The sequence below is a fragment of the Aythya ferina genome, assembly GCF_964211825.1.
Source record: "Aythya ferina genome assembly, chromosome: 7".
Classification (NCBI taxonomy): domain Eukaryota; kingdom Metazoa; phylum Chordata; class Aves; order Anseriformes; family Anatidae; genus Aythya; species Aythya ferina.
Window position 1 is genome coordinate 11,603,693 of NC_140302.1, and position 23,480 is coordinate 11,627,172.

The window sequence follows — 23,480 nt, forward strand, 5'->3', positions numbered from 1 at the left end:
GAAAATTAAAACAAAATTGAATCTCGGTGGCCTGTAGTTTATCTTGCTTACTTAAGTGCTATCTGTACCTGTTTACATTTTTAAAGTCTTCTCATATTAGGGAGGACACTGAGTAAAAAGTTGCTATTAACTACTACTCTGGTTATGAGAACAGTGATCAAGCTTCAGGCCCTACAGGCAAAAACAAGCTCTTGAGCATCCCAAAATACCCACACTGATACCGCTGAAAAGGCAGTAACTCCATATTTGAGAGATCAAGGCACTGGAGGAAAATAAGTTATTCTGCAGCAGTCCCGGTTAACTGCCCACAACTACTACATGGTTTCCATTAAAATCCCAACACTCAAAACTGTTTCTACGCTTTCTCTTTCAATTTGTTGGGACAAAATTGACAGGTTTCATTCTTTACTACAAATCTCAGAATTCTAATAATCTTGCAATCTGTACTAGTCAATGGTAAGGCCAAAGCTACTTCTAATACATCTAAAAGTGCCCTACATTTTCTTTAAGACAGCTCATCTCAACATTCAAACAATTTATCTCACAAAGTTGGTTCCATATAGCTAGCAATAATAGTATTTAATATATGCACTTATGCAAAGATTGGAGTTGGCCATTTTGTAAGGTTTGGTATAATCTCTTGATTTAGCTGTTATCAAAAATTGTTCAAGAATGAAAGAACAGAATGGGACTTTCTCTAACAAATTTAGGCTTCTCCAGTAGCAGATGAGCTGCTCTTAATACTTAAAATCTGGGACAAAAATTCCATGACCTCTTTTGTTAAATAAGATCTAGGTTAGAAAAGCAAAACAAACCTACTATGAAAAGCTTTGATGTCAATCCGTGTCATTTTGACAGAACTTGGCTAGGAATCAAATAAACATCCCAGCAAACCTCAGCTGTAACTCCTGGTTATAAGGTAGCAATGATCAGGGTGCAGTAAACTTCTCATCTAGAAGAGGTACAGCCACACATTAACCATAGCCTTAGAGGTAAGCTCTTAATCGTCTTATCACACTGAACTATCTGTATGTGCAACTTTCTTCTGCTGAAGCAAAACAAGCATGTTTTATTTGCACACATTGTTTCAACACTGCAAATCTGTATTTTACGTTAGCAATTATTGTCTCCATACAACACGTCAACATAGGCAAGATCACAAACTACCTATTTCTAATGCATTATTTCTATTGTAAACTTTTTAAGGGGTTGTGCTCATCTTTAGGAATGTGCTGTGTCTATTGACATATACAAAATTTAATTTTCTTTGTTAACTCTCACTACAACTTGAAAGAAAAGCAATATAGCACACAATGTCGATTCATCCAGCATCTTAAAGGACTTTAAATAACAACCTAATTTGACAGGGATGTACATCATGCATAAAAATTAAACAGGAAAATTTTCCACTAAACATACATTTCACATCCACAGCATTTCTTCTGGTAGCTCCATTTTTTAAAAACATGCATTCATATGCCTTTAACAGGGATGTGAAAACTTCCTGCAACATTTCCAGCAGAATATGTAATTCAACATCAGGCTTCCCTCATAGATCCAAGCTATTAAGTATGTTACTCCTTCTGATAAGGGTTTAGTCAAAAATTCAGAATTTAAAAATTCAGACTGTGTATTGTCCTGTCAATATTCAGTAGGAGCCTGAACATTTTGTTCATAAGGTAAACCTGGTCAAATGTAACCATTGCTTTAAGGAATGTATACAGCTTTCTTTCCTGATTAAAAGAGCCAATACCGTCTTCTTTAGAAACATTTAAATATGCTTTAAACATTTTTCCTCCTATATCCACTGCCATTTGCATTACTGCTTAAATTGTCAGTCTTAAGTGTAGTAAATACTAAAAATAGTTGGTAATGGGGTAAAATTCAGGTACTTGGGGACACACCATATTACTGAATTAATACAGGCATAATTTTAATATATTTGTTTTTGTTTGCTGATCTTCATTTAGCTAGGGTTATATTTGGGTAATAACCAGTTGGCAGCAAGACAGAACAATGGGTGGTGTGAAATAGAGCACTAATGATGGAGAACATTTTCAAGGTCACCAGTTGCTATGTTGCACCACAAAAGCAGCATTTTAAAGTCATGGGTTGTTCATTTATCATGCAGGTTATATTTAAAACTCAGATTTCTGGGAGGGGGGAAGTTGTTTGGACAGGTAAAAAAGGTAAGACTAATCGCATTTCAAGTCACAACTCTTCAGGAAGTGATCTATGACATTCCCAATTCTTGTGGTTTTATCATTATGATCCAAGAACATTCACACAGAAAAGCAGCAGTTAGCACCCATTTGACAAATGCTTTTCCTATGACTCCTATTTTTCTAATAATAGACCACTCCCATGGGCTCTGATTAGCCTAAGTTGAAAAAACACCAGGGAAGAACAGTAACTGAAATCCTTATTAAATTACAACATCTCTTCATGCATAGCATGAGACATTTATAAGCCTAAAAGGATTTATGGGATGTAAGCCTTCTTAGCTAGCAGAAAAGGAAACGGGTGAAGAGACACCTAAGACCTACCAAGCCATGTGAACAGCACCCTAAATGCTAAATAGGGAGGGCAGTGAAGCAAAGAACTCTGAATTGTAGCCATTACACTCAAACACCATTAGAGTTGAGTTCTTACTGAATCGGGGAAGCCCCGGTTACGCATATGAGTCAGAGTTGTGGCTCTGAACTGAAGGCATTTCTTAAGGAGTAAAATGCTAAAGAAAACCACACCATCAAAAAACACGGACTGAACTTGGATGAGATAGAGTAGGAAAAAATGTTTCCATTTGGAATTAAGTTTTAAGGCTTCCTCAAATTGTTTAATCATTTTTTCTAGTGTCTTAACTATTGCTTATCAAGCATTCAGTGTAAGAACATCTAAGTAATTGCTTAAACAGCTACGTTCACCACTGTAGTTCTTACAGCGTACAGACAAGTTTTTCTCCCACAGGAAGCAGGTGTCAGTTAATTCCCACCTCCACTACTCCAGGGATCTTTCTCAAAAGGTCAGGAGCAACCTACTCATACAGTAAAATACACTGACATATCCTTCCTAGAACAGCATTTCCTCTATATGCATGTGAAGAGCTATTACACAATGAAGCCTAATATAGCTTTATCTGCAGATGCTGATTTTGTAAAACATGAAGCATAGATGAATCAAATCTTTGTGATGTAACTAAACATATCTAAAACATCCAGAATTGAGAAATGCATGGCTCTTCCTGCCGTGAACTTTACTTCAACTATTTAAAAAGCACTTATAAAGGAGTCCTAAGTGACTTCAAACAGCACTGCCATTAAGTATATTTTTAGCTCCATTACACCATCAAGTTTCAAGCCATCAAGTTTCCAGAACGTTCCCACTGAAGCTATATCCTAATCACTATTCCCTTAAGATTGTTAGCATGGTTATCTTTAGGGAAAGCAGCAATGCCACTGTGATTATACATTGTCTTATCTGATCACTTGCCTCAACTACCCTGTATTTATTTTCTGGTACACCCTCAATTACTTTCTTCTATTTCTCCACCTGTGTTTCTATTCCCAAGTTGTGTAAGAATATTAAATAATCAACTCATCACTACATAAAGCACCTGATCAGAACAAGTGACCTACAGGATGCTTTCTGCTACCCCCAAGTAAACATGTACTGTTTGAAACTCCAATACTAACAAGTAAAAGGAAATATATGCAGTTAATAAATTAACCATTTTTTTTTTTGGAAAGACTTGGAATTACACCTCAAAACACAACTAACAGAAGCTTTTATAGACTCCGCATTCTCTCCACATCAGTCAAAATTCACAACAACAGGCAGGGTTCACAGAAGTAATCCTAAAAAAGGCAGGACCAGCTGAGTGGATACAGGTAATTGAAGAATAACAAGTCTAGGACTTCATTTGGAATATCACTTTTAATATAAATATTTTGTATACAAAAATAATCAAAACACCCTATAATTATCTCAAATCTTCAAGGTTTTTTCTACTCAATTTCCTGATAGTTTGGCAAGCGCCTGTTTTCTCTGCTCTGAAGTCATATACTCACAGGCTTCTAAAATATTTACTATAATTAAAGTCTGTTGAACTGTTTTTGCTTTTACCCATATTCTTCCATTCATTCCCAGCACCAGCTCAAATGGGTACAACTGTGACAACTCCTGAATTATTTCACATTTGGGAGCCAAGAGCCTGTAAATAAGATTAAAAAAATAAAGGAAAATGTAAACATTCACATTTGATAAACAATGCATTATTTCAGTCAGTAGCTAAGCTGCAGCACTGATATTATGGGAGCTACTGTAACTACCCCAAAAGATGATCCAGTTGCGTATCCATCCAAAACAGACATACAATATCAGATTTTGCATTTTCCTCTGAAAATATATGCACTTAAAATACAGCACTTGTGAATTTATAGCTGGTTTTCTAACTAGATTCAGAAGAGTTACTTGAAAAATTGAAAGCCAATTGTTTCTTTTATAATAATTCTATAATTCACTAAGTTCTAAAACTACTGCTTGACAAAGCAACATTCTGAAGTGCTGTTACTTACTAGTTTAACACCAAAGGTAAAGATGTGTTTTTCCAAACAACAATTCCCTTCTCCTCTTTCAGGAGGCAATATTTACACAGAATTAGATTGAGACCATTTTAGTTTTGTATCATAACACATCTCACAGTCAAGTCAAGCTTCAATAAGCTTTTTCAAAGAGAAAAACAAACATATCAAGAGTAAACAGTAATATACTGTTATTTCTTTACTTATATATATATATGATGGGCCACAAACCAAATCATTTACAAAACCAAGACGTGAAATAGCTGCTTCATGTTTTTAAGATCGCTTTTCCAAAGAACAGTCCCCCTACCAACTACCTTTATCACCAAAACAAAGCTTGACTATCATTTACCTGTATCAGCTGGTACTTTCAGATTGTCACAAAAATCTTGTATTTACCACAGCATTACCTAAGTAATTCCAAAATTTGGAATACACTTCAAAGACTGAAGTTAACATATCAGCTTTATAAAAAAAAAAAAAAAAGACTTCTCATTTATCTGTATCCTTATTTCAAGGCAACATTTTTCTTTGGAAATTATAAAATAAAGTGTATTGATGAGAGAAGATCCCTCTACTTAGTGGGGGATGTAAATTTAGCTGACAGCAATCTCATTTATCAGAAAAAGAATTTTTTATTTAAGCTTCAAGACAGTACATACTGAAACCACACCTTGAATGTTTGATTCCCTCAGGTATGGTTGTATTTTCTATACTGCCTTGGCAGCTGGATCCTTTTTTTTTTTTAAAAAAAAAAAAAAAAAAAAAAAAAAAAAAAAAAAAAAAAAAAAACACAGGTTATAACACTATATGGATTTCTTCATCTGGATTTCTTTAGGGGGAAAAAAATGTGCTATTTCTGACTCAAAATACATGCATCTTCCATCCAGTAAAACTAGTATAAATGTACTAGAACAATTACGACTCATATCCTGATTATTGGTTAGTCCATACTTCTCAGGGTATAAATACTTGTGCATGTTCAACCTAAAACTACAACCTTACATGTTAAGAATGACTAGCTTTCTTGGTACTTACTTTCTTATAAGACCTAAGGAAACTTTAAAGAGGAATCCATCTTGTCCAATTACTCCCATGCCACTTGCTTTTCCGCTGCTGTCTATACAGACCATCTCTGGTTCCATATCTTTATTTGCTACAAGGAATTGACCATAAACAAGGTCTCCCACCTAAACCAGTGTCAGAAAGCAAAAAGTATTAGACATGATCATACCATACATTCATAAAAAATATTAAATTTATAAAGCTCATCCAGGATAACACAAAATAGTTGGTGAAAGAAGAATGAATGAGTAGTTTTTGTTCTCTTCTACTAAAGACAACTTTCCACATAATAATAATATTGTATCACTCCTAGAATCTAAAAGATGTTTAAAAAACACATTTTATTTTATGGAGGTATTTTTCTGTTTTGAAATACCTTCTCCAGACTTTAAGGAAGGTAAAAATGAAGTCTAAGTAGCCTATTCTTGTAACTGCTTATCAGGACCACAACAAAGCCACACCAGCTTATTTTGTTGTCCTTTAGAGTCCATTTTACGTTCTGGCGATGGTATTTCAGCTGAATGCAGAAGCAGTGACATGCACGTGCCGCGTTTTCAGCGGTGTTATGAAACAAACCCGGTTTTCTCCCAGCGTCAGCGTTAAGAGCTCGTTTTACAACCTCAGAGTGCCCCCTTGGGGCGAGCATTACCGCATGACCAGCATCCACGGCTGGCAGCATCATGGAAGAGGTAACACGGCGCCGGTTTTGCCTTGCGGCCCGGCTGAGCCGAGCACCCCCGGGTGAGAAGAAGCCCCGCTACCTGCACGTTGGGCCGGTTCCTTTTGGTCGCTCCCTCGAAGGCCAGGTAGGACAGCGAGGCCTGCTCGCTCCCGCCGACGTCCAGCCTGAAGACGTCCCCCGCCCTGGCGGTGACGATGCCGATCACCTGGTCGCCCTTCACCGGCACGTACTGCGGGCAGCCACACGCGGCTCAGCCGGGGCCCCTCGGGAGGGGCCGGCCGAGCCCTCCCCGCCGACCCCCGTCCCCTACCCGCTTCTGCTGCGAGTCCACCCAGTAGGCGCCTCCCGCCGCCGCCCCGCCGCCGCCGCCCGGCTGGCGGTGCCTCAGCAGCCCGCACTTGGTCACCAGCAGCCCGGCCGCGCAGCGCCGCAGGCCAGGCCCGCACAGCAGGCGGCCCCGCGGGGCCGCCTCGGGGCCCAGCGGCAGCCGCTCGGCGTCGTGGTCGGGGCGGGCGGGCAGCAGCAGCACGTCGCCCGGCAGCACCACCTGCCCCACGGCAGCCTCCGCCGCCATCTTGCCGCTGCCCGCCGCCATCTTGCCGCCCTCCGCCATGGCCGCCGGGCCCCGCCTCCAGTCGCCGGCCACGTGGGGGGCGCCGCCGCGTGGCGAGCGCCGTTGCTTAGCGACGCGGCAGCACGCGCGGCGCCCGGCCCGTTACGACCGTTAGGGTCTGAGGGGGGCGGCCGGGGGCAGCCAGCGCCAGGTGCCTGTTGCCGCAGGGGCAAGTCCTGGGATGGAACTCAGGGAGGGGGAGAAGGCCCCGGGCTGCGCTTACATGGAGCCGGGGGCAGCGGCTGTGGGTGGGGGCCGCAGGTGAGGGCGCTCAGGGCAGCTGAGGTGCACCTGGGGGCATGTCTGGGCGCCCACCCTGACAGCCCGCCGCTGCCGGTGACTGCCCAGCCGCCGCCTCCCGGCCTACCGTTACGGCCTTATTTCCAAGCAGTTTCTTAATGCTACATGCCCAAACAGTGAGCGGGGCACGCACAACTAAGCACATTTCTCTAAAGTTCTTAGTGTAATTGATCTATCATTCGAACAGTTAAAAACTAAAGCAGTGTTAAATCTGAATAGCTTTCCTCTATTAACTGCCCGATTAAATTAGCTATAATAAAATACGAAGAGTAATGTTATATCCACTGTTTGGGACCTGACTCAATACTTCTTAAAAGTCCTAATTTAATTCTGGCATTGATGACTAATGTATGTCTGTTTGTTGTTAGTAGATCTGAATGGAGTCTCAATATCTGAAGAGATGCCTGGGAAGTTGCCTGACAAAGGGACTGGCAGAGGTTGTAGAGCGTCGCCCAGCAGACCCAATAGAGTACCTGGCACATTGGATTTATAATTACAAGAGAATCTTAGATGAAGAAAAAAAGGTGGATATATAGTGGATAAATAGTATATGAAATGAAGAATATCAGATTGTGTCTGGAGATAACTCACAGAAAATTTAAGAGATTTTGTAATATAAGTTATGGGAAAGATGTTGTACAAATATTTCATGGCAATATAATTGATGGCTATTTTTTTATGTTTTTTTTTTTTTTAACTGATTCCGTGTTACCTTTGAAATAGAGAATGCTGGAGAGGATTGAGCTGGAAAAAGAACGGGAGGCAGCCCTGGAAGAACTTGAAATGTTAAGAAAAATGAAGGAGGAAGAGCTAATGATTCAGCAGAAACTCGAAGAACAACGTCAGGTTAATAATATTAATAATAGATAATTATAAAAGCATATGATGGTGTAGAAACTTGTAGTATTCAGTATGCCTTTATTCTCTGTATACGGATTTTGAGAAAAAGGTAACATAAAGCAAGTATTTAAACCTCACTTTTCTAAGTAATAAATGAAACAACCTGTCAGCAAGTGGGAAGAAAAACTTACCTACGATGTGGTAAGATGTTACCAAAAAAATGAAGGAACGTAAAGAGGAAATGCCTTAAAACTTATGTGACAAATAACTTAAGTAGACTGTCTTCTGTAGTTCGTTACAAACAAGAGGTGGTGTAAATAAAGCTAGAATTCAGTACAAAAACTTTTGACAAGCTTGCAAGGAGGCCTAGGAGTAATAAGCACTCAAAGATATTTCAATGTAAGGCAAAAAATGGTAATGAGAATGTATACACAATTATTGATTCCTGAAAATAGTTGGGAATCAATTAATTAATATTGGATATTTAAGCAGCTGAGGCCCCTGATTCTGTCCTTAGCTATTTGAGCGTTCTGCTGACATAGTAGTTTAAATCCTATACTATGTGATATTATGTGGACATGAAATATGAGAACTAAAGATGACATCTGTGTTTGAAGTTGTCCTTCATGGATGAGGATTGTGAATATGACCATCCGCGTCAGACAGCATGCATGCAAGAGCCTCAGTTGTGCATGCTGCTGTAATTAATGTAGATAGTATTTACTGGATTTTTTTTTAATTGTTTCACTTTCACATGATCAAATCAAAAGTGTGATTTAAAAAGTAAGCTGATCATATTAAGCGCAATTCTGGTGTAAGATGAGTTCAATCTATTTCACTTGCACTTTTTTTAAAATATGGAATTTACAGTTTTAGATACCAAAAGTGTTGTGCTAAGTGAGTAAAGTTAAATAGTATAAACGAAGAATGCTCATACCAGCCACGTACTCAGGCTTGTTTTGTATGCACCGAAAAGGCACGTGGAAACCAGTTGCTACAACATGACAATGTTTGTACTAACTGTTCACAAAATGCTACAGCAAGCAGTATTCTCTAGGCCCTAGTGTTTGTTGAATATGAATGCTCAGATTACGTGGTTTCTGAAATCCTGATGTAATAGGGCTTGCAGAGTGAACACTTTATATTAGATATTTCCAACTGAAAAATGTAAAGGTTGATGAAGATGGTTAATCTAAATAGCTTATCATTTTTATTCATAAATTTGAGTCTATATGATTCATCTGTGAGATGAAGTCAGATGATATTGAGAGGACTTTATATTATTAACATAAAAGTGTGTTTCATGCTTTTTTTTTTTTTTAATATTTCAACCATGAAATACATTGGAAGCAATGGGGTGGGGAAAATGGACATGCACTTTTTTCCTTCTAATTTGTCCCTTCATTAAATGACCACAGAGGCAGTTGGAAGAAGAACGGGCGAAGCTAGAGCTGCAGAATGAAGAAGACAAGATGCAGTTGCAGCAGAAGGATCAAGAGGTTTAAAACAAAGCTTAATCAAGGGTTTAAAAATGTTGTTAATCAGATGTCTTTTCTAGATGCAGTCACTAAAGACAAAACACAAGGCAGAAACCCAGTGTTGTTATATTAAAACAAATTAAAAAAAAAAAAAACGTGAAAACTGGGAAAGAATGTCCAACCCCTTGCTTCCAGTCTGTGTTTTATACTTGAATTTTGATTTGTTGTGTTAGGTTTCTTTAGTTTATGTTCAGAACAGAGCATAAATTTATTGCAAAATCTGGCTTAATTTGTATGAGAAAATGTTATAACATAAACACATCTAACTTAAATATTTATACAAGTATGTTTTACTGTGTGGCAATGCCAAGTCATTTGCTGTACCTGGAAAAGGGACTGTGGCTGGAATTGAGATGTCTTTTAATTCTAAGATCCTTGTGGTTCCCAGGAATTTATGCTAACAGGAGTGTGTATATGGTGGTCCATGTAAATATATTGTCATATAATGCTATCTCAGTAAAAAATATAGACTGATAATTGCCATAGCTAACTCAGTAAAGCTTTCAAATCTGAAACACTTCTTAAATTTATATGGACCACAATATTTTAGAGATATGCATGTTTTTAGAGCACTGTTGAAATACTGATAGTGCGCAATTGTAGAAAAATGACTGTGAACGTAACAGGAAAAAATGAATATGGAGAAATTTAAACCAACAATTCCTGTTATTTACAAATGATAAAAATAGTATAGACAAGTATGGAATGACCCCATTGACTAACACATTTGTGTAGCATGCATCCGAAATATTCTTTTTATATTAATACATAAAGTCATTTTAGCATATCTGAAGTATTCACTGTAGATAATTACTCATGACATGGAATACTTTTAACTGAAAACACATTTTCATTACCACAGGAAATTGAAAAGACAATTGCTGAACTTACAGATAGACTGGGAGCACCTAATTTAACCACAGTTGAGGAGCTAGACGAGGGTGGACAGTTTGAGGTAAGTGTTTAGAAAGAATCAGGAGACTATAAATGATTATGTTTAAGGATTTGCTTATCTGTGTTGACATATCAAAAGCTGACCGTTGTAGTTCAAGCTGTGCTGTTTCTCTCCTATGATCTTAAGGGATGGTATTTTGGTCATAGTATTTAAACTGTCCTTAGCCTGTTGTCTGGTTCATGGTAAGGCATTCTAAAAGTCACTCTGCATTGGCTGACGAAATCCTCAAGATTTAAGATGCATGCCCTTTTGGATTCAGATGTGCTACAAATGAAAGTATGAATATTCTCAGAGAGGAGGCAGCCTTCTTTGGCCATGTGAACAGATAGTTGTACAGGATATGCACTAAATCACGAAACATGACTCACTTTTGAGTGAAGTTACTTGTATTTTTCTGAGTGGTTCTGATTGTTGGTGCAGCAGAATGCAGTCTTGTGCAGAGATATCTGAGCAACTGTTTAAAGTAAAAGACCAGGTACTAAAAGTGCACAGTGCTCATTGCGGCAAAGACCCACTGAGATTCTGGTTGTCCGAGCCCCATGCCGGCATGACTACTGCTTTCAGTACTACAGCTGTGACTGAAGTGTGATATACACGCAACTTGCACACCTGTATTTTTGTTTTCTGTTTGTACTTATCCAGAGAACTGAGAGGACATCAGTCAACCTTCAGTATTGTAAGTCATGGCAGTACATTTAACAGTTGATGCCAACTCATGTGAAATCTTCCACTTTATGTGCATTCACTGTAGAGAAAAATATTATGTCTGTCTTTTTTCAGTTAGAGTATTCCAAGTGGTGTTATTTGAGATTTTGGTAGGTTTCCTTTTTCCTTTTTTAGCCTTACTGATTTGCTCACTTGATTTCTGACATTGGTAGTATAATTTGAGCTCAGAACTTAAAATTATGGTATTAATATGCTTTATGCTTAGGGTTACTTTAGTGAAAAACAGTATTATAAGTGTTTTCCAAATATAATTGTGAATATATCTATGACTATACTTAAGGCCAGGTTTTCACAGCTTCCTTGATATTGCTAAGAGGTAAATCTGATGAGTTCTCAAGGTCTTGTCTAGTCCTAATTTTTATAATTTTCTGACAATGGAATATTAAAAACTATTCATGAGGCTCCAGGCATATTTTATATGTCCTTAAATAAGTGAATTGCAAAACCAGAAGTGCAAAACCAGAAGTGCAAATGAGTACTAAACTGACTTGCTTCTTCTTGTATGTATCATTTTCAAAGTTTTCATGCCTAACATGGTTTAAAGCTGGATTATGTAGTCCTTTGACAATGTTATTTCAGCTTTTCCAGTGATACATTTGTTGTATTAAAATACAAATCAAGAACAGATATATAAAATGAAAAAATATACACCTGTACTGCTGAAACTGTTCTGTTCTCAGAATCATAATACTTCAACCAGACTTACTGGATCTTATAATAAAAGTCAGGTGATTGTTTAATCTTTGTTGTTGTTGTTGTTGTTGTTGTTGTTGTTGTTGTTTTTGACAAAATCCAGTTAATGTTGGCAACCAATAGACCGATAGAACTTTTTGTGTTCTTTTTAGACTGCAACAGATGTCACAGCAGAATCAGAACAAGAAAATTCCCAACCAATCTGAAAGCAGTAAATATATTTTCTATTCATTGCTTGCTGATCATATTTCTATTAATTGAAGTGCAATGCCTTAATTTATGTATTTTATATATAGAACTGATTTGCATACCTGTCATTTGAGTTTCCTTGCTTTCTGTGTATATGAAGTCTGTTGGTTCTGGCATGCCATGCTACCCTTTTGCTCTTAAACTGGAGTAGCTGTCATGGATGACTTGAAGGAATAAAACTGGAGTTGTGATGAAAGCAGTAAATATATTTTTTACTTACTGCCCACTGATTCTTAGAGAGTAACAACCTAAAATTCATATGGATTTTATAGATATTACTGTATCAAGGTTGTTTTGGAGTAAGGGCAACAATATGCTAATTTGAATCAATAATAAAAAAAAGCAAAAGATCAAAGAAACTTTACAAGAATTTGAAAGGTTTCTGATATTAAGAAAGCATGATATATATGTATATGTCAGGAGATGGAGAGAGAGTTCTATACATCAGACTAAATGCAAAAATTTAGTCAGAAGATTTATGCCATCTAGAAGTAACCTTCTCACTCAGTAGACAGGTGTACTAAAAAAACGTCTGTGTCTAACACAGAAATCATGAGGTACTTTTTGTAACTCTAGGTGTTACAACTCTGGAGTTCAGATAAACCTTTCTGGTTATTGTGTGATATTAGGTGAGCTACAAGTGTCTACATGTCCGTTTGGTTAATCGGATATTAAAATAATCTTCTGCATTTGTCTTGAATTTGCAAGTTAATAAACTATGTCTGTGTTGATTATCTTTGCTAAATACCATTATTGGTTTTCAAAGCTCCACATCTAAAATTTTGGAAGAATATTTAATATTTTCAGTATCTATTTAAAAATCAGTTTTATATCCCTTAAAGATTGAATTAATTCTTATCACAATTTTCTGTAATCACCAATACCTTGGTACAGGTTGCAATGAGTGTTTCATTTGTATTTATTATAAATGGAAAACACACCAGCCTTGAGAAATCCTCTGCTTCTTGGTTAAAAAGTATCTTCATATCTCAGTGTCTTCTAATAACATGGGTTACTGGACAATTAACATCAGGGTATTGCCAATATTGTATGATGGGATACTCTTTGTTACAAATTCAGTGCATAGTTAATGTATTTGCCATTCCAAGTGTGGGATGAAAGAATTGTTTGGGAAGTTTCACTTTAATTCATTTGTATTATAGCTAGCTTTAAGATTTTTCTCTTTGGAAAATGTTAAAAATAGGTATACACAATAGGCAAAGGTCAATCATGTAATAAATAAGGTCAATCGTGTAATAAGTATTTTTCTGCCCTAAGTAACTGTTCTGTTCATGTAGCTCATACTAGGCAGAATCCTATCAATTTTTAAAAAGGTGTGCACTGTTATTTTTAATATAGTAATATATAGTTTTTTCCTTACGTGTAATAAAGTTGTTGGCCATTATTAAAAAAATGCTATCACCCTCTTTGTTGTCACATTGATTTGCATTGATTGCAGACGCTACTAATTGTTTATCTGCCTTTTACGACATATATTTTCCCAAGAGGGAAAAATGGCATTTCCCAGGTGTAAATATTTACAAATGTTGATTTAATTTTACAAACCTAACAAAAATTAAACAAATTTAACCAAAAATCTTGTTATTTAGATATGTTGATTATGAAAATTTCAGCCTTCACATTTAGGTAGGACATATGCTTAAGTTATAAGACGGGATTTTAAACATGCTAGTAAATAATTCTAATTACTAATTCCAACAAGTGACTTTCATTGTCTAGTTTTTCGTAACACTTGTATCTTCCTTTGAGTTGGTTATATGTGTGTCCACTAGAGTGCATCCTTAAAAAAAAAAAATAGAGGCGGCTGTGCCTGTTACAATCCATGATTATTTGTCATTTTGTTTCATCTTGTTTTAGTTGTGACTTTTTCTTTGTGATCTTTCCATTGCTATTTCTCATTTTCTTTCTAGATAGCATTTGAATTTTCAAATGGAAACTTTTATCAGAAAATTCTTCTAGCAAGGGTCAAAATAAAAAGGCAGATTACAGTTTACTTATTCCTTTGTATTTATATTAATCTGATCATGTACATAAAGTACATAAGAAGAAATAAGGTGTTCAAATATCATTCAAGATAATTCCCATTGTTCAGAATCTGATGTGCACAGACCTAGTGCACTGATTGCCTCCTGCAGCTTTATAGGAATTCTTATCTTAGATACGGGATAAGAGGGTAAAGTATTGTTGGTTCAATACTGTCTTAAGATGCAAAACAGTTGTAGGTAACTTGGAAATGTTACTATAGTATACAACAGGGATGACTTCTGCTTAGTTGTCTAAGCTGGGAGGGAAATGAAGACAGCTTAAAATCATTGACTTCTCTTTCTGAACTTCAGTCTTTGGAGCATAGCTAGATTAGAGCTTGGAACAGGAGACAAGGAGGAAGATATTGTTCCATTGTTACCGCAGATGATGTGATTCCAGAAGTGGTAGTACTACTTAACTTTTGCATAAAATCTAAGGTTGTATATTGAAAAACAAAACAAATAAACAAACATAAACCCCTGAAATTACCTAAGTTAAGCTACAGCCTTCTTTTCCATCAGAGGCAGATAATAGAAAATGTTGGTGAAAATATCATAATAAGTACTGACAGAAGATTACAAAATTATAGTTTTTCATTTCTTCAGACCAGGAGCAGACTTTTTTGGGCCATTAAAAGACCCCAAGTACAGATCCTCCAGAGAATGTGCTGATAGTGATGTTCCCAATCACAGCTGTTCTCATTCCAGCAATACTCAAGCATAAGGATGCAAACAGATATGAAGCCCAAAATAGGACAAAATGAATCAGTTCAACTGCCAGTCAGTTCATAAAGATGGAAATTCAGCTCTGCAATGCAAGAAACTTCTCCTGGAAGGAAAAATATATGTTGCAGCAGGCACATTTTTATGTTATCATTTAACAGAGTAGGCTTTATTAAGTAAACAGTCCCCTTTCTTTTGATAGGTGATTTTCCTTCATAGTCTAAAGAAACATATCCTTTTGTAAGCAAGAGCTTTTCACAGCAACTTGCTAATGGCAGTGAGAGTTGGAGGAATTAGTCAGAATTAAATGCAAAATTGATTTACTCTGAACTTTGCTAATACAGTTTACTTACATTTGAAGTCAGCTATTATTTGTTTTACCTCTGTGAAGTTTTCCTTTTCTTAGGTTAGATAAAGAACAGTGTTGTCTGTTAACTACAGCTAGAAGAGAGAGGCTAATCCTGATTTTACTGATACGGACTGATGCAAATTTTAAAATATCTTACCAGTTGTTTTATTATTTTAATTTAATTTATTTTGTTTTGTTTTGTTTTATTTATTTTTTAGGTTTGTTTGGTTTCTGGCATTACCATTATCACTCATGCAGTCTTTGTGCTATGTACTTCTGCATTTGTTTCAATTCAGATGATGGAAGAAACTATACTATTATAAACTTTTACATAGATATTGTTGGGCTAGTACTACTAGAAGAAAGGCAAGATAGAGGAAGATACCATTTGAGATGTCATAGTGTAGTGAACTTTTTTAAGAAGCAGAGGGCTCTGATCCAAGGAATTTGAGAGCTCTCAGTTGAATATCCAGCTTAAATATTGTGGATCTTCTCTGTTAACTTGTGTATTCATCATTATCATAAACCAAAATTAGTGTTTATTGTAGATCTGACTTGCTGAGGTTTACACCAATTTTTCTTTTAAATTATTCTAGAAGATGCTACGTCATGAACGATTATATCCATTAGGGCCCTTTATGGAGATGCTCAGTGCTTCCATTGTATGCTCAGTTATATGGCACCTAAAGTCAATGGCTATTTTGAAAAAAAAATTGTGACAACTAGTTTCTTAGAGTAGTCCTTTGACTGTCTGAACATGAGTTCATGAGTTTGAGGTTAAAAAACAAACAAACCAACAAAACCAAAAACAACAACAAAAACTGACTATATTAAGCCATTTGCCATTTTATTATTAATACCAAGTGTGGTTGTATTATTAACCGAAAGTAGAGCAACAGACAAACAGTCAAGTAATTTAACAAGTAGAGAAGGCTCAGCATTGGTTTCTTGCTAGTTAATCTTATTCAAGCTGTTATTTATTAAAAAGGCTGTTTTGATGTTTCAGTAGTGACACAGAAACATATACTACACTAAAAATCAAAAGTATTCTTCCTCGTCAGTTTCAGATCTGGCATATTCTAAAATTTCAAACATACTTTAAACAACTATGTGAAGTTCGGGCTCGATTTAGAATAAACATTAAATAATGAGACATACCATATGAAACTTATCTGAATTACCTTACACTCTCTAAAGAATATTTAGAAGGTTTAGGAGTCCTTTAACAAACTCTCAGAAGGAGATTTTGCTACTTTCTGCATGTAGTCATTCCTGGATATAATAATTGGAGATGCTATTATTAAGGATTTTTTTTTCCCATAATCTTGGGAAAGTGGGTGTGAAAAACATACTATTTTAATTTGATGTAAAACCCATGGGCGTTAGAGTTCAGTAAATGTTTCTTTGGACAAAATAAATGATTTTACTCAGTGGTTTGTGTATAATGTAGATGTGATCTTGCAGATTTGAGGTAAGAACATCAGCTTTTTCTGGGGGAGGAGGAAGTATGTCTGAACTTGATCAAGTACTTTGGTTAGTCTACTTCTTTTTAATGAGCAGAATCAAATTTCCAGCTCTGTAATAAATAGAGCTGATTTCTTTGTTGTTGTTGATTGAAACAAATAAAGCAAAAAAAAAAAAATATATATATATATATATATATATTGTTGTTGCACTGAGGAAGGAGTCTTTTAAGGATCTCAATTTTGTTCTCACTGAATTTGCTGAAAAAGCTCTGGTTGAAATCATTAGTAAGAGGGTTGTGCTCTCTACTACTGTAAGCATGAATTCTACCCCTGAGAACTCATCTCTTACTTATTAAACTTTTATTATACCTAATTTTAGAATGAGAAAATTGATTGATTCAAACTATATGTAGGGGAAGACACTGCAGAAGAGAAAAGATTCATTGTGGCAAGGAGGGTGGGAGAGAGGGAACATTCTGACAATATTTTTTTCCCATTGCAGCAGCAGGGCACTGCAGCTCCCCTTTGCTCAGTTTCAAGTCACATTCCTGGGAGTGTGTTGGGCTTCTCCAATCATTCTGCTCCATTTCTACCCCACCTCCTGAGTGTAGTTTCTTCCAGAAATGACTGGCTGCATGCAGACACACCTGTATTTGAGTCATTATTATCTTAAGCAATTTTGGTTTTGCCACTGATGTGTTTAGTAGATAAGTTTAAAAAAAGCTATTTATTTAACCGATAATTGTAACCCTGGAAACAGGATCTGTTGTTTGTTTCATTGTAAACCTAGCTGCACTGAAAAGTTACCCTTAGGCATTGACAGCTGAAAATTTCTAAAGCTGGGACTGCTGTGAAGTTCTGAGGCAGCTGTTCTTCCACATTTTTTCAGTGCTCATATGTGTCTATATAAGTGGAGTCTATAGGAAAAATGTATGACTATTATTTTTCTCTCTAGGGCTTGAGCTATGTGTTACTGTATTTGCTTGTATTTTAAAACTATTCAGGCAAGTTTCTCAACAAGAACTATAAGTCATCCTTCTGAAACATTGTTTATTCTTATCTCAATAGAGTGTGTTTCTAAAGACCCTAAATATATTTAGAACTGAGGTTTTCACCATTGCTCAGACCTAGGCCATCGGTAACATTCTCCTTACCCCTCTTTTGTGACCTTTCTGTTTTTGTTTGTTTGTTTGTTTGTTTTTTTGTATATATATATTATTATTTTAGTCTATCACCTGGAAACTCATCACAGTTACATGATAAATGAATTTGTCCTAGAATATTTCTAAGCTTTGCTTGGCACAAAAAATCAGGAGAGTACAGACGGACCTGTATGTTCCTAAATATTTGGGCTGACTCTTGAAATACAGCGAAGTGTAGAATGGCAGTTTTCCATTTTTCTTCATTTTCTTCAAATGTTCTTCAAATGCCAAACAGCAGCTACAACTGTTGCCATGCTATTCTGTGACTACACGAAAGTTTCCACCTGTACACATAGAGGCTTTTGCGGCTGGCAGCAGTACACCAATACTATTTTTTTCTTTTATTTTGCAAAGACCATGTAAACTTTAAGAAAAAAGATCCACTGACTATTCTGTGTTTTGCTTTGCTTGGGAGGATAAGTAATTCAAATTTATTAAGATAAAATTTTATTACTTGTAGTATTTCAGTGTTGTGAACTGTAAACGTAAAACCTTCTGTTTTGAATAGATTCAAATATACGTGAATTCAAAATCTGGAAATGAATTTTGAAATCTAATTTTCTCTCTGTGTAGAGAATACTTTATTGTCTAAGGAGATAGGTCTGTGCTTACTGAACTTACTGGCAGGACTCTCACTTGAGTCCCAGTAAAACATTTGTGCCAGTTGTGTGGGAATGTGTGCACATGTCTTAAAGATAATTCCACATTGCAATCACTTTGCTGACCTTACTTCTAAAGACTTACAGAATCCCAGCGACACATTTTGTGGTGCTGCAAAGGTGGAGAGGTAGTAAAATAAAACTGATCACCCGAAAACCTCTAAATGCCTCATTCTCTGACCAATGCTGTTGGGATTCTAAGGCATTGATAGCAATTGGGAAGTAGTTAATAATAAACTCTAGTATGGGCATAGTATTAATTTTCTCATTAGCCAAGATTTCTAGAGGTACAGAAAAGAGCATGTCTTTGAGGAGTTGGTTTATGACAGATGCCATTTTCAGTATTAATTTGCAAAATAAAATACCTTCTGCCTAGGAGACAGAATTAATGAATGGTGTGAAATTGGGATTTTAAGCACTCGTAATACAAAACTATTTGTATGAAGAGCTGAAGGGATAAAAAGTCAAGAGAAGAGAAAATATTAGAAGAAGGAGAACTGCCTAAGAGCAGTTCTTGCACTTGTTTAGCACCAAGAACAACAACCCTTGTAGGGTAATGTTCAGCTTGGTAAAGAGTGTAGCTGCTATTTTTTTCCTTCTTCCCTGCCTACAAGAGCTGCAGGCTTCAGTTTCCTTTTACAGGGCTATAGTCTGCTTCCTTGAGAAGTTCTAGTGTCACTGGTCCGTTGTGTGGAGTAATGTGATTTTGGAGTAAAGTGATGAGCATAAACTGAATGCATTGCAGAAATTAAAAAAAAATAAATCAATCCTTAAGAACAACATTCTGAAGTTTATAGTCTTAATTTACATTGTGAACACTAACACCAGATTATAGTCTTTTTTTGTTGTTGTTAGTTTTGGTCCTTGTATGTTTCAGACCAACAGGAAAGGTGTGACATTCGTAGACATTTCTCTTTGTTAAAAATGTTCCTGTTGTTAAGGATCAAAGCAAGAGGTCATTACACCTCACAAATCCCACTTTACTTTTCAGGCAGATCATTTAGCAGAAAGTAAAAATCAGTCCTCACAATAAATAAATAAATAAATAAATAAATAAATAAATAAATTTTTATACATCTTCTAGCAGAGGTGTCTGGGTTGGTTTAGCATTCTTTGATTTTACTGTGTTTTCCAATAGGGAATGACTAGGATGTCAGTTACAACACGAGGAGTAAGAAACCACTGCATGCACATACTTTTGTAACTAATAATTTTGCAAAGATCAATAAATTACCCTTTTTCTTTTTTTATACTTTTCAACTTTGGTAATCCTACATGTGACTTAATAAAAATTTCTTTTTAAAAGGATATTACTGACACTTCACTTGTGATAAACATTCTGTTGCAAAAATAATGGCATGGAGAATAGGACTCAATTGTGCTGTTAGCACACCTATAGTTCAGAGCCTACTTCTTATAAGCACCTTCAGCTCATATATCTCATTTCTGTGTATTGTCATGATTAAGTGCTTCCAATCAGCTTGTGATGAAAAAATACTTGTTTAGAAATGGAGAAAAAGGAGAAATTTCTCACGCTGTAGAAAAAAATGTGTGCATATATGTTTACATTTAATCATATTAAAAAAATGTAGACCTCTTAACCCTTGTCATTCCTTTCTAGTTGTCTATGAAACATTTTTTAGCCTAGTTATTTTAATAATTTTTTGGAAAACAAAACATATGGGGGAGGTGGCTGGCTGATTCCTTGCACTGCGCATCTTACAAGTTTTTGCTGCCATACCGCAGAGTTTCCTCTCAATACAGTATTTCAAAACTAATTCAAGAAATTGCAAGTCAACCTTTCTGGAATGCAATTTAAAATGCCAATAGCATATAGTAATAGATGTTGGGCTTTATTTGTCTTGTCTTGAGAAATCAATTTTATTTATTTACAAATCTGAAATATACCGGAAAAAATTCTGAGACATTTAGTCTGCAAAACACTGGGCTCTCAAAACTTTGAGATGGCAACAATGTCTATAAGCCTGAAGATATTTTGGTGGTATTGAATTTTTCCATTCTATATTTCATCTATAAATAGTAATCCGTAAAAATTTTTATGTGCTCCGGTTACTGTATGTATTTTTGTCTAGTACCGTTTATGCTCTTGTGTTGGTTGATGTTACGTGCCCTTCATCCATTAATGTTCTCTGGTTAGGCACACATCTAAGAACATTTTGGCTGTGTGTTATTTAAGACTTGTTTATTTGAAACTGCTAAATGACTAGTTGGAGTGAAGTCTTTCAGACACAGATGAAAGATAATGATGTTTGCTGTCTGATAGTGTATTTGTCCAGCTCAAGTATGTGAAATTGCTACTTGAATGGTAGCCTGGATGAACCAACTGGTGACAAGGTCAGGTTGGGGGTGTTTCTGGAAGATGGAACCAATTGGATTATGTACATAATCGGCACATCCCAGAGCACTGGTAGTGCATCTGAGCTCTGTAGCGATAATGGTGGGAGTATTTCTGAAAACTTGTGAATAACCTAACTCGGATAGGAGTAATGACTAACGAAGTTGTTGGTTGTATGTTGTATTTTTTTCTCCAGATATCCACATAAGCTTAATTCTGGAGTTTACAGCATTGTGCAGTCATTTTCAGTCATGCAAAAATAAAGTAAAATTCTGCTGTGCATTGTTGACTAGATTAGTACTGAGTATACAAGTAAATGTGTTTGTCTGGATCAAGCAATTTCCAGTATGCAAATATTCTCATTGTGAGCATAAATGAGCTACAACTGCAAATACCGACTGTTGGGACTTTGTAGGTCAGGCTGATGGTTGGACTTGATGATCTTGAAATTCTTTTCCAACATAGAGGATTCTATGATTCTATACACTGTGCATATAGGGCAGGTATATATGAAGATTTTTGAGTAGTAAATGATTAAGAAAAGTAATTTTAGTCCTATACCATATGAAAGAAAGGTCCTTTCTTGCACTACATATCTAGAAGAAATAAAAAGCATCTGAATTTAACCTAATGTTCCTTGTCAGGAAGCCAGCACTTAGGGATTCCACAACTGTGTTCCTGCAAATAGGTTCCTGCAACCTCACTTCATGTACTAGAGTCAATATTTGTTTCAAAGTCCAAAGACCACCTGTACTGTAAACATCTATGAACCACTGCAGCAAAAACTGTTGGGTAATGGCTATTTGAATGTATCAGTCTGTTTCCTAAGGTACTGAGGAAATCCTAATGGTTTACATATATACACTAATAATGTCGTAAGACATGTAAATGCAGATTGTACAGATCCCAAGCTGCTGGAAGACTGCTGTATTACCCTAGCCAAATTGTTTTTGAGATAAAGATCTGTGGCTGTAAAGGGATTTACTCTGGACAGGTGATTAGACCTGTCATTAACAACAAGGAGTCCTAACTATTTGCTCAGAAAGGAACTGTGGCTCTGTATGTATCTGATGTATGATCACACCCCTTGCAATTGAACTTCAGGGTTGCGCTTTGTTACGCGGCAGGTGACAGTCATTCTCAACTGACCATGACAGCTGGAAAAAACATGCAAGGAAAATACATAGATGGCTTCCTCTAAGGTTTGAGGGAGCCCGTTTATAATTTAAGAATTTTCCATTCCTGTCCAGGACATAAATTTAGCAATGAATGGGTTAAATTGTTAAATTTATCATAAATATCATAAGCAAAATCTGGAGTTATACAGTATCATGTTTGCAAACTAAAAAAAAGGCTTTTTGCAATGTGAGGTGAAGATGAAATAGGGCTCCATTCTATCTCATCATTTATGGAGGACCCATAGAGAGTTTATGATTCTGTTGTAGCAGGACTTCATATAAGGACATAACACAAGCAAATGCTTTAATAAGAAAAACTGACAAAGACAGAACTATTACATACCAGGATGGTTTAATGCTGTTTAAGTAATAACATACGAAATAAATAAAAAAATAAAAGATGTAAGTGAAATCCTAAATTTCAATTACTGTTGTTATTTTTCTATCTTTTCTGATATACCAATTCTAATTTATGAAGATTGATTTAGAAAAAAAAAAAAAACAAGCAATTTTTTGTTATATAACATGCAAGAAACTGAGGTGTCTGTCTAAGGGCTGTAAAAAATGCCTGGCTTTGTAAACATGTACTCTATCTACAGACTGTTGAAGAATGATCTCAGGTTTTACACATAAACAGCTAGGACTTTTATTAAAAATATCAAGAGAAAACAAAGTAGTATTCAATTCTCCATAGTGGCACAGTTCTGGGAAAATAATGCTCCTATTGAATTTGCAATCAAGACTACATTTGACTTTAATAAAAGCAAAATTTAATCTCCAAAGTAACTTTAATTATTTCATAAGAAGCACCTCAGAGTTGCTACTTCATGGCCCTGGCACATGTTACTTAATGACATTATGCCGAGCAACCTGCTTAGGTTGGTCCTGTTGTGAGCAGAGTGTTGGACTAGAGACTTCAACCTTTCTGTGATTCAGTGATGTGTCAGAGTAGAAAAATCAAGGTCAAACAGGTGCAAAGAGGACAAGCACATGTGTGCAAAAATAATTATTTTCTTTCTTATTAATAGTGGAAGAACCTGAAAAGACGTCTTAGGAAGTAGGGAGGAAGGTAGATGGGAGACACAGCAGAGAATCTCTCTGAAGCTGAAATAACTGTGGAATAAGTCAGATAGAATGCACAGTAAGAATTTACTGTGAATTATTATTCACTCAAAAATTTAGAAAGCTCAAGGATGAAAACAAAAATGAATTGCTCATGGTAGTGTGCAGAGTTTGCAGGAGGTCCCGGACCCCAGAGAGA

The 23,480-nt window shown here is 36.2% G+C and overlaps 2 protein-coding genes across 12 annotated transcripts; one reads left to right on the forward strand and one right to left on the reverse strand.

Annotated features, from left to right (window-relative positions):
* Window positions 1-3,914: 3,914 nt before the first annotated feature.
* EXOSC3 (exosome component 3) lies at window positions 3,915-6,955 on the reverse strand. Of its 2 annotated transcripts, none has more exons than XM_084525385.1 (4): window positions 6,638-6,955; window positions 6,407-6,556; window positions 5,619-5,770; window positions 3,915-4,210 (listed from the first exon to the last, which is right to left on the reverse strand). In XM_084525385.1, the coding sequence occupies exons 1-4, from the start codon at window positions 6,938-6,940 to the stop codon at window positions 4,009-4,011; spliced, it is 807 nt and encodes a 268-aa protein (XP_084381511.1). In that variant the 5' UTR covers window positions 6,941-6,955; the 3' UTR covers window positions 3,915-4,008. The 2 variants fall into 2 exon arrangements, with proteins under 2 accessions (XP_084381511.1, XP_084381512.1); XM_084525386.1 differs by lacking the exon at window positions 3,915-4,210 and adding an exon at window positions 4,219-5,314.
* Window positions 6,255-22,598, forward strand: LOC311439554 (DPY30 domain-containing protein 1-like). 10 transcript variants are annotated; one of them, XM_084525389.1, is made up of 8 exons: window positions 6,255-6,451; window positions 7,609-7,764; window positions 7,964-8,086; window positions 9,499-9,579; window positions 10,481-10,573; window positions 11,216-11,249; window positions 12,145-12,203; window positions 17,327-22,598. In XM_084525389.1, the coding sequence occupies exons 2-8, from the start codon at window positions 7,618-7,620 to the stop codon at window positions 17,495-17,497; spliced, it is 708 nt and encodes a 235-aa protein (XP_084381515.1). In that variant the 5' UTR covers window positions 6,255-6,451; window positions 7,609-7,617; the 3' UTR covers window positions 17,498-22,598. The 10 variants fall into 10 exon arrangements, with proteins under 10 accessions (XP_084381515.1, XP_084381521.1, XP_084381513.1 ...); XM_084525387.1 differs by having other exon boundaries at window positions 6,290-6,451; window positions 7,612-7,764; XM_084525390.1 differs by lacking the exon at window positions 6,255-6,451 and adding an exon at window positions 6,966-7,091 and having other exon boundaries at window positions 7,612-7,764.
* Window positions 22,599-23,480: the final 882 nt, after the last annotated feature.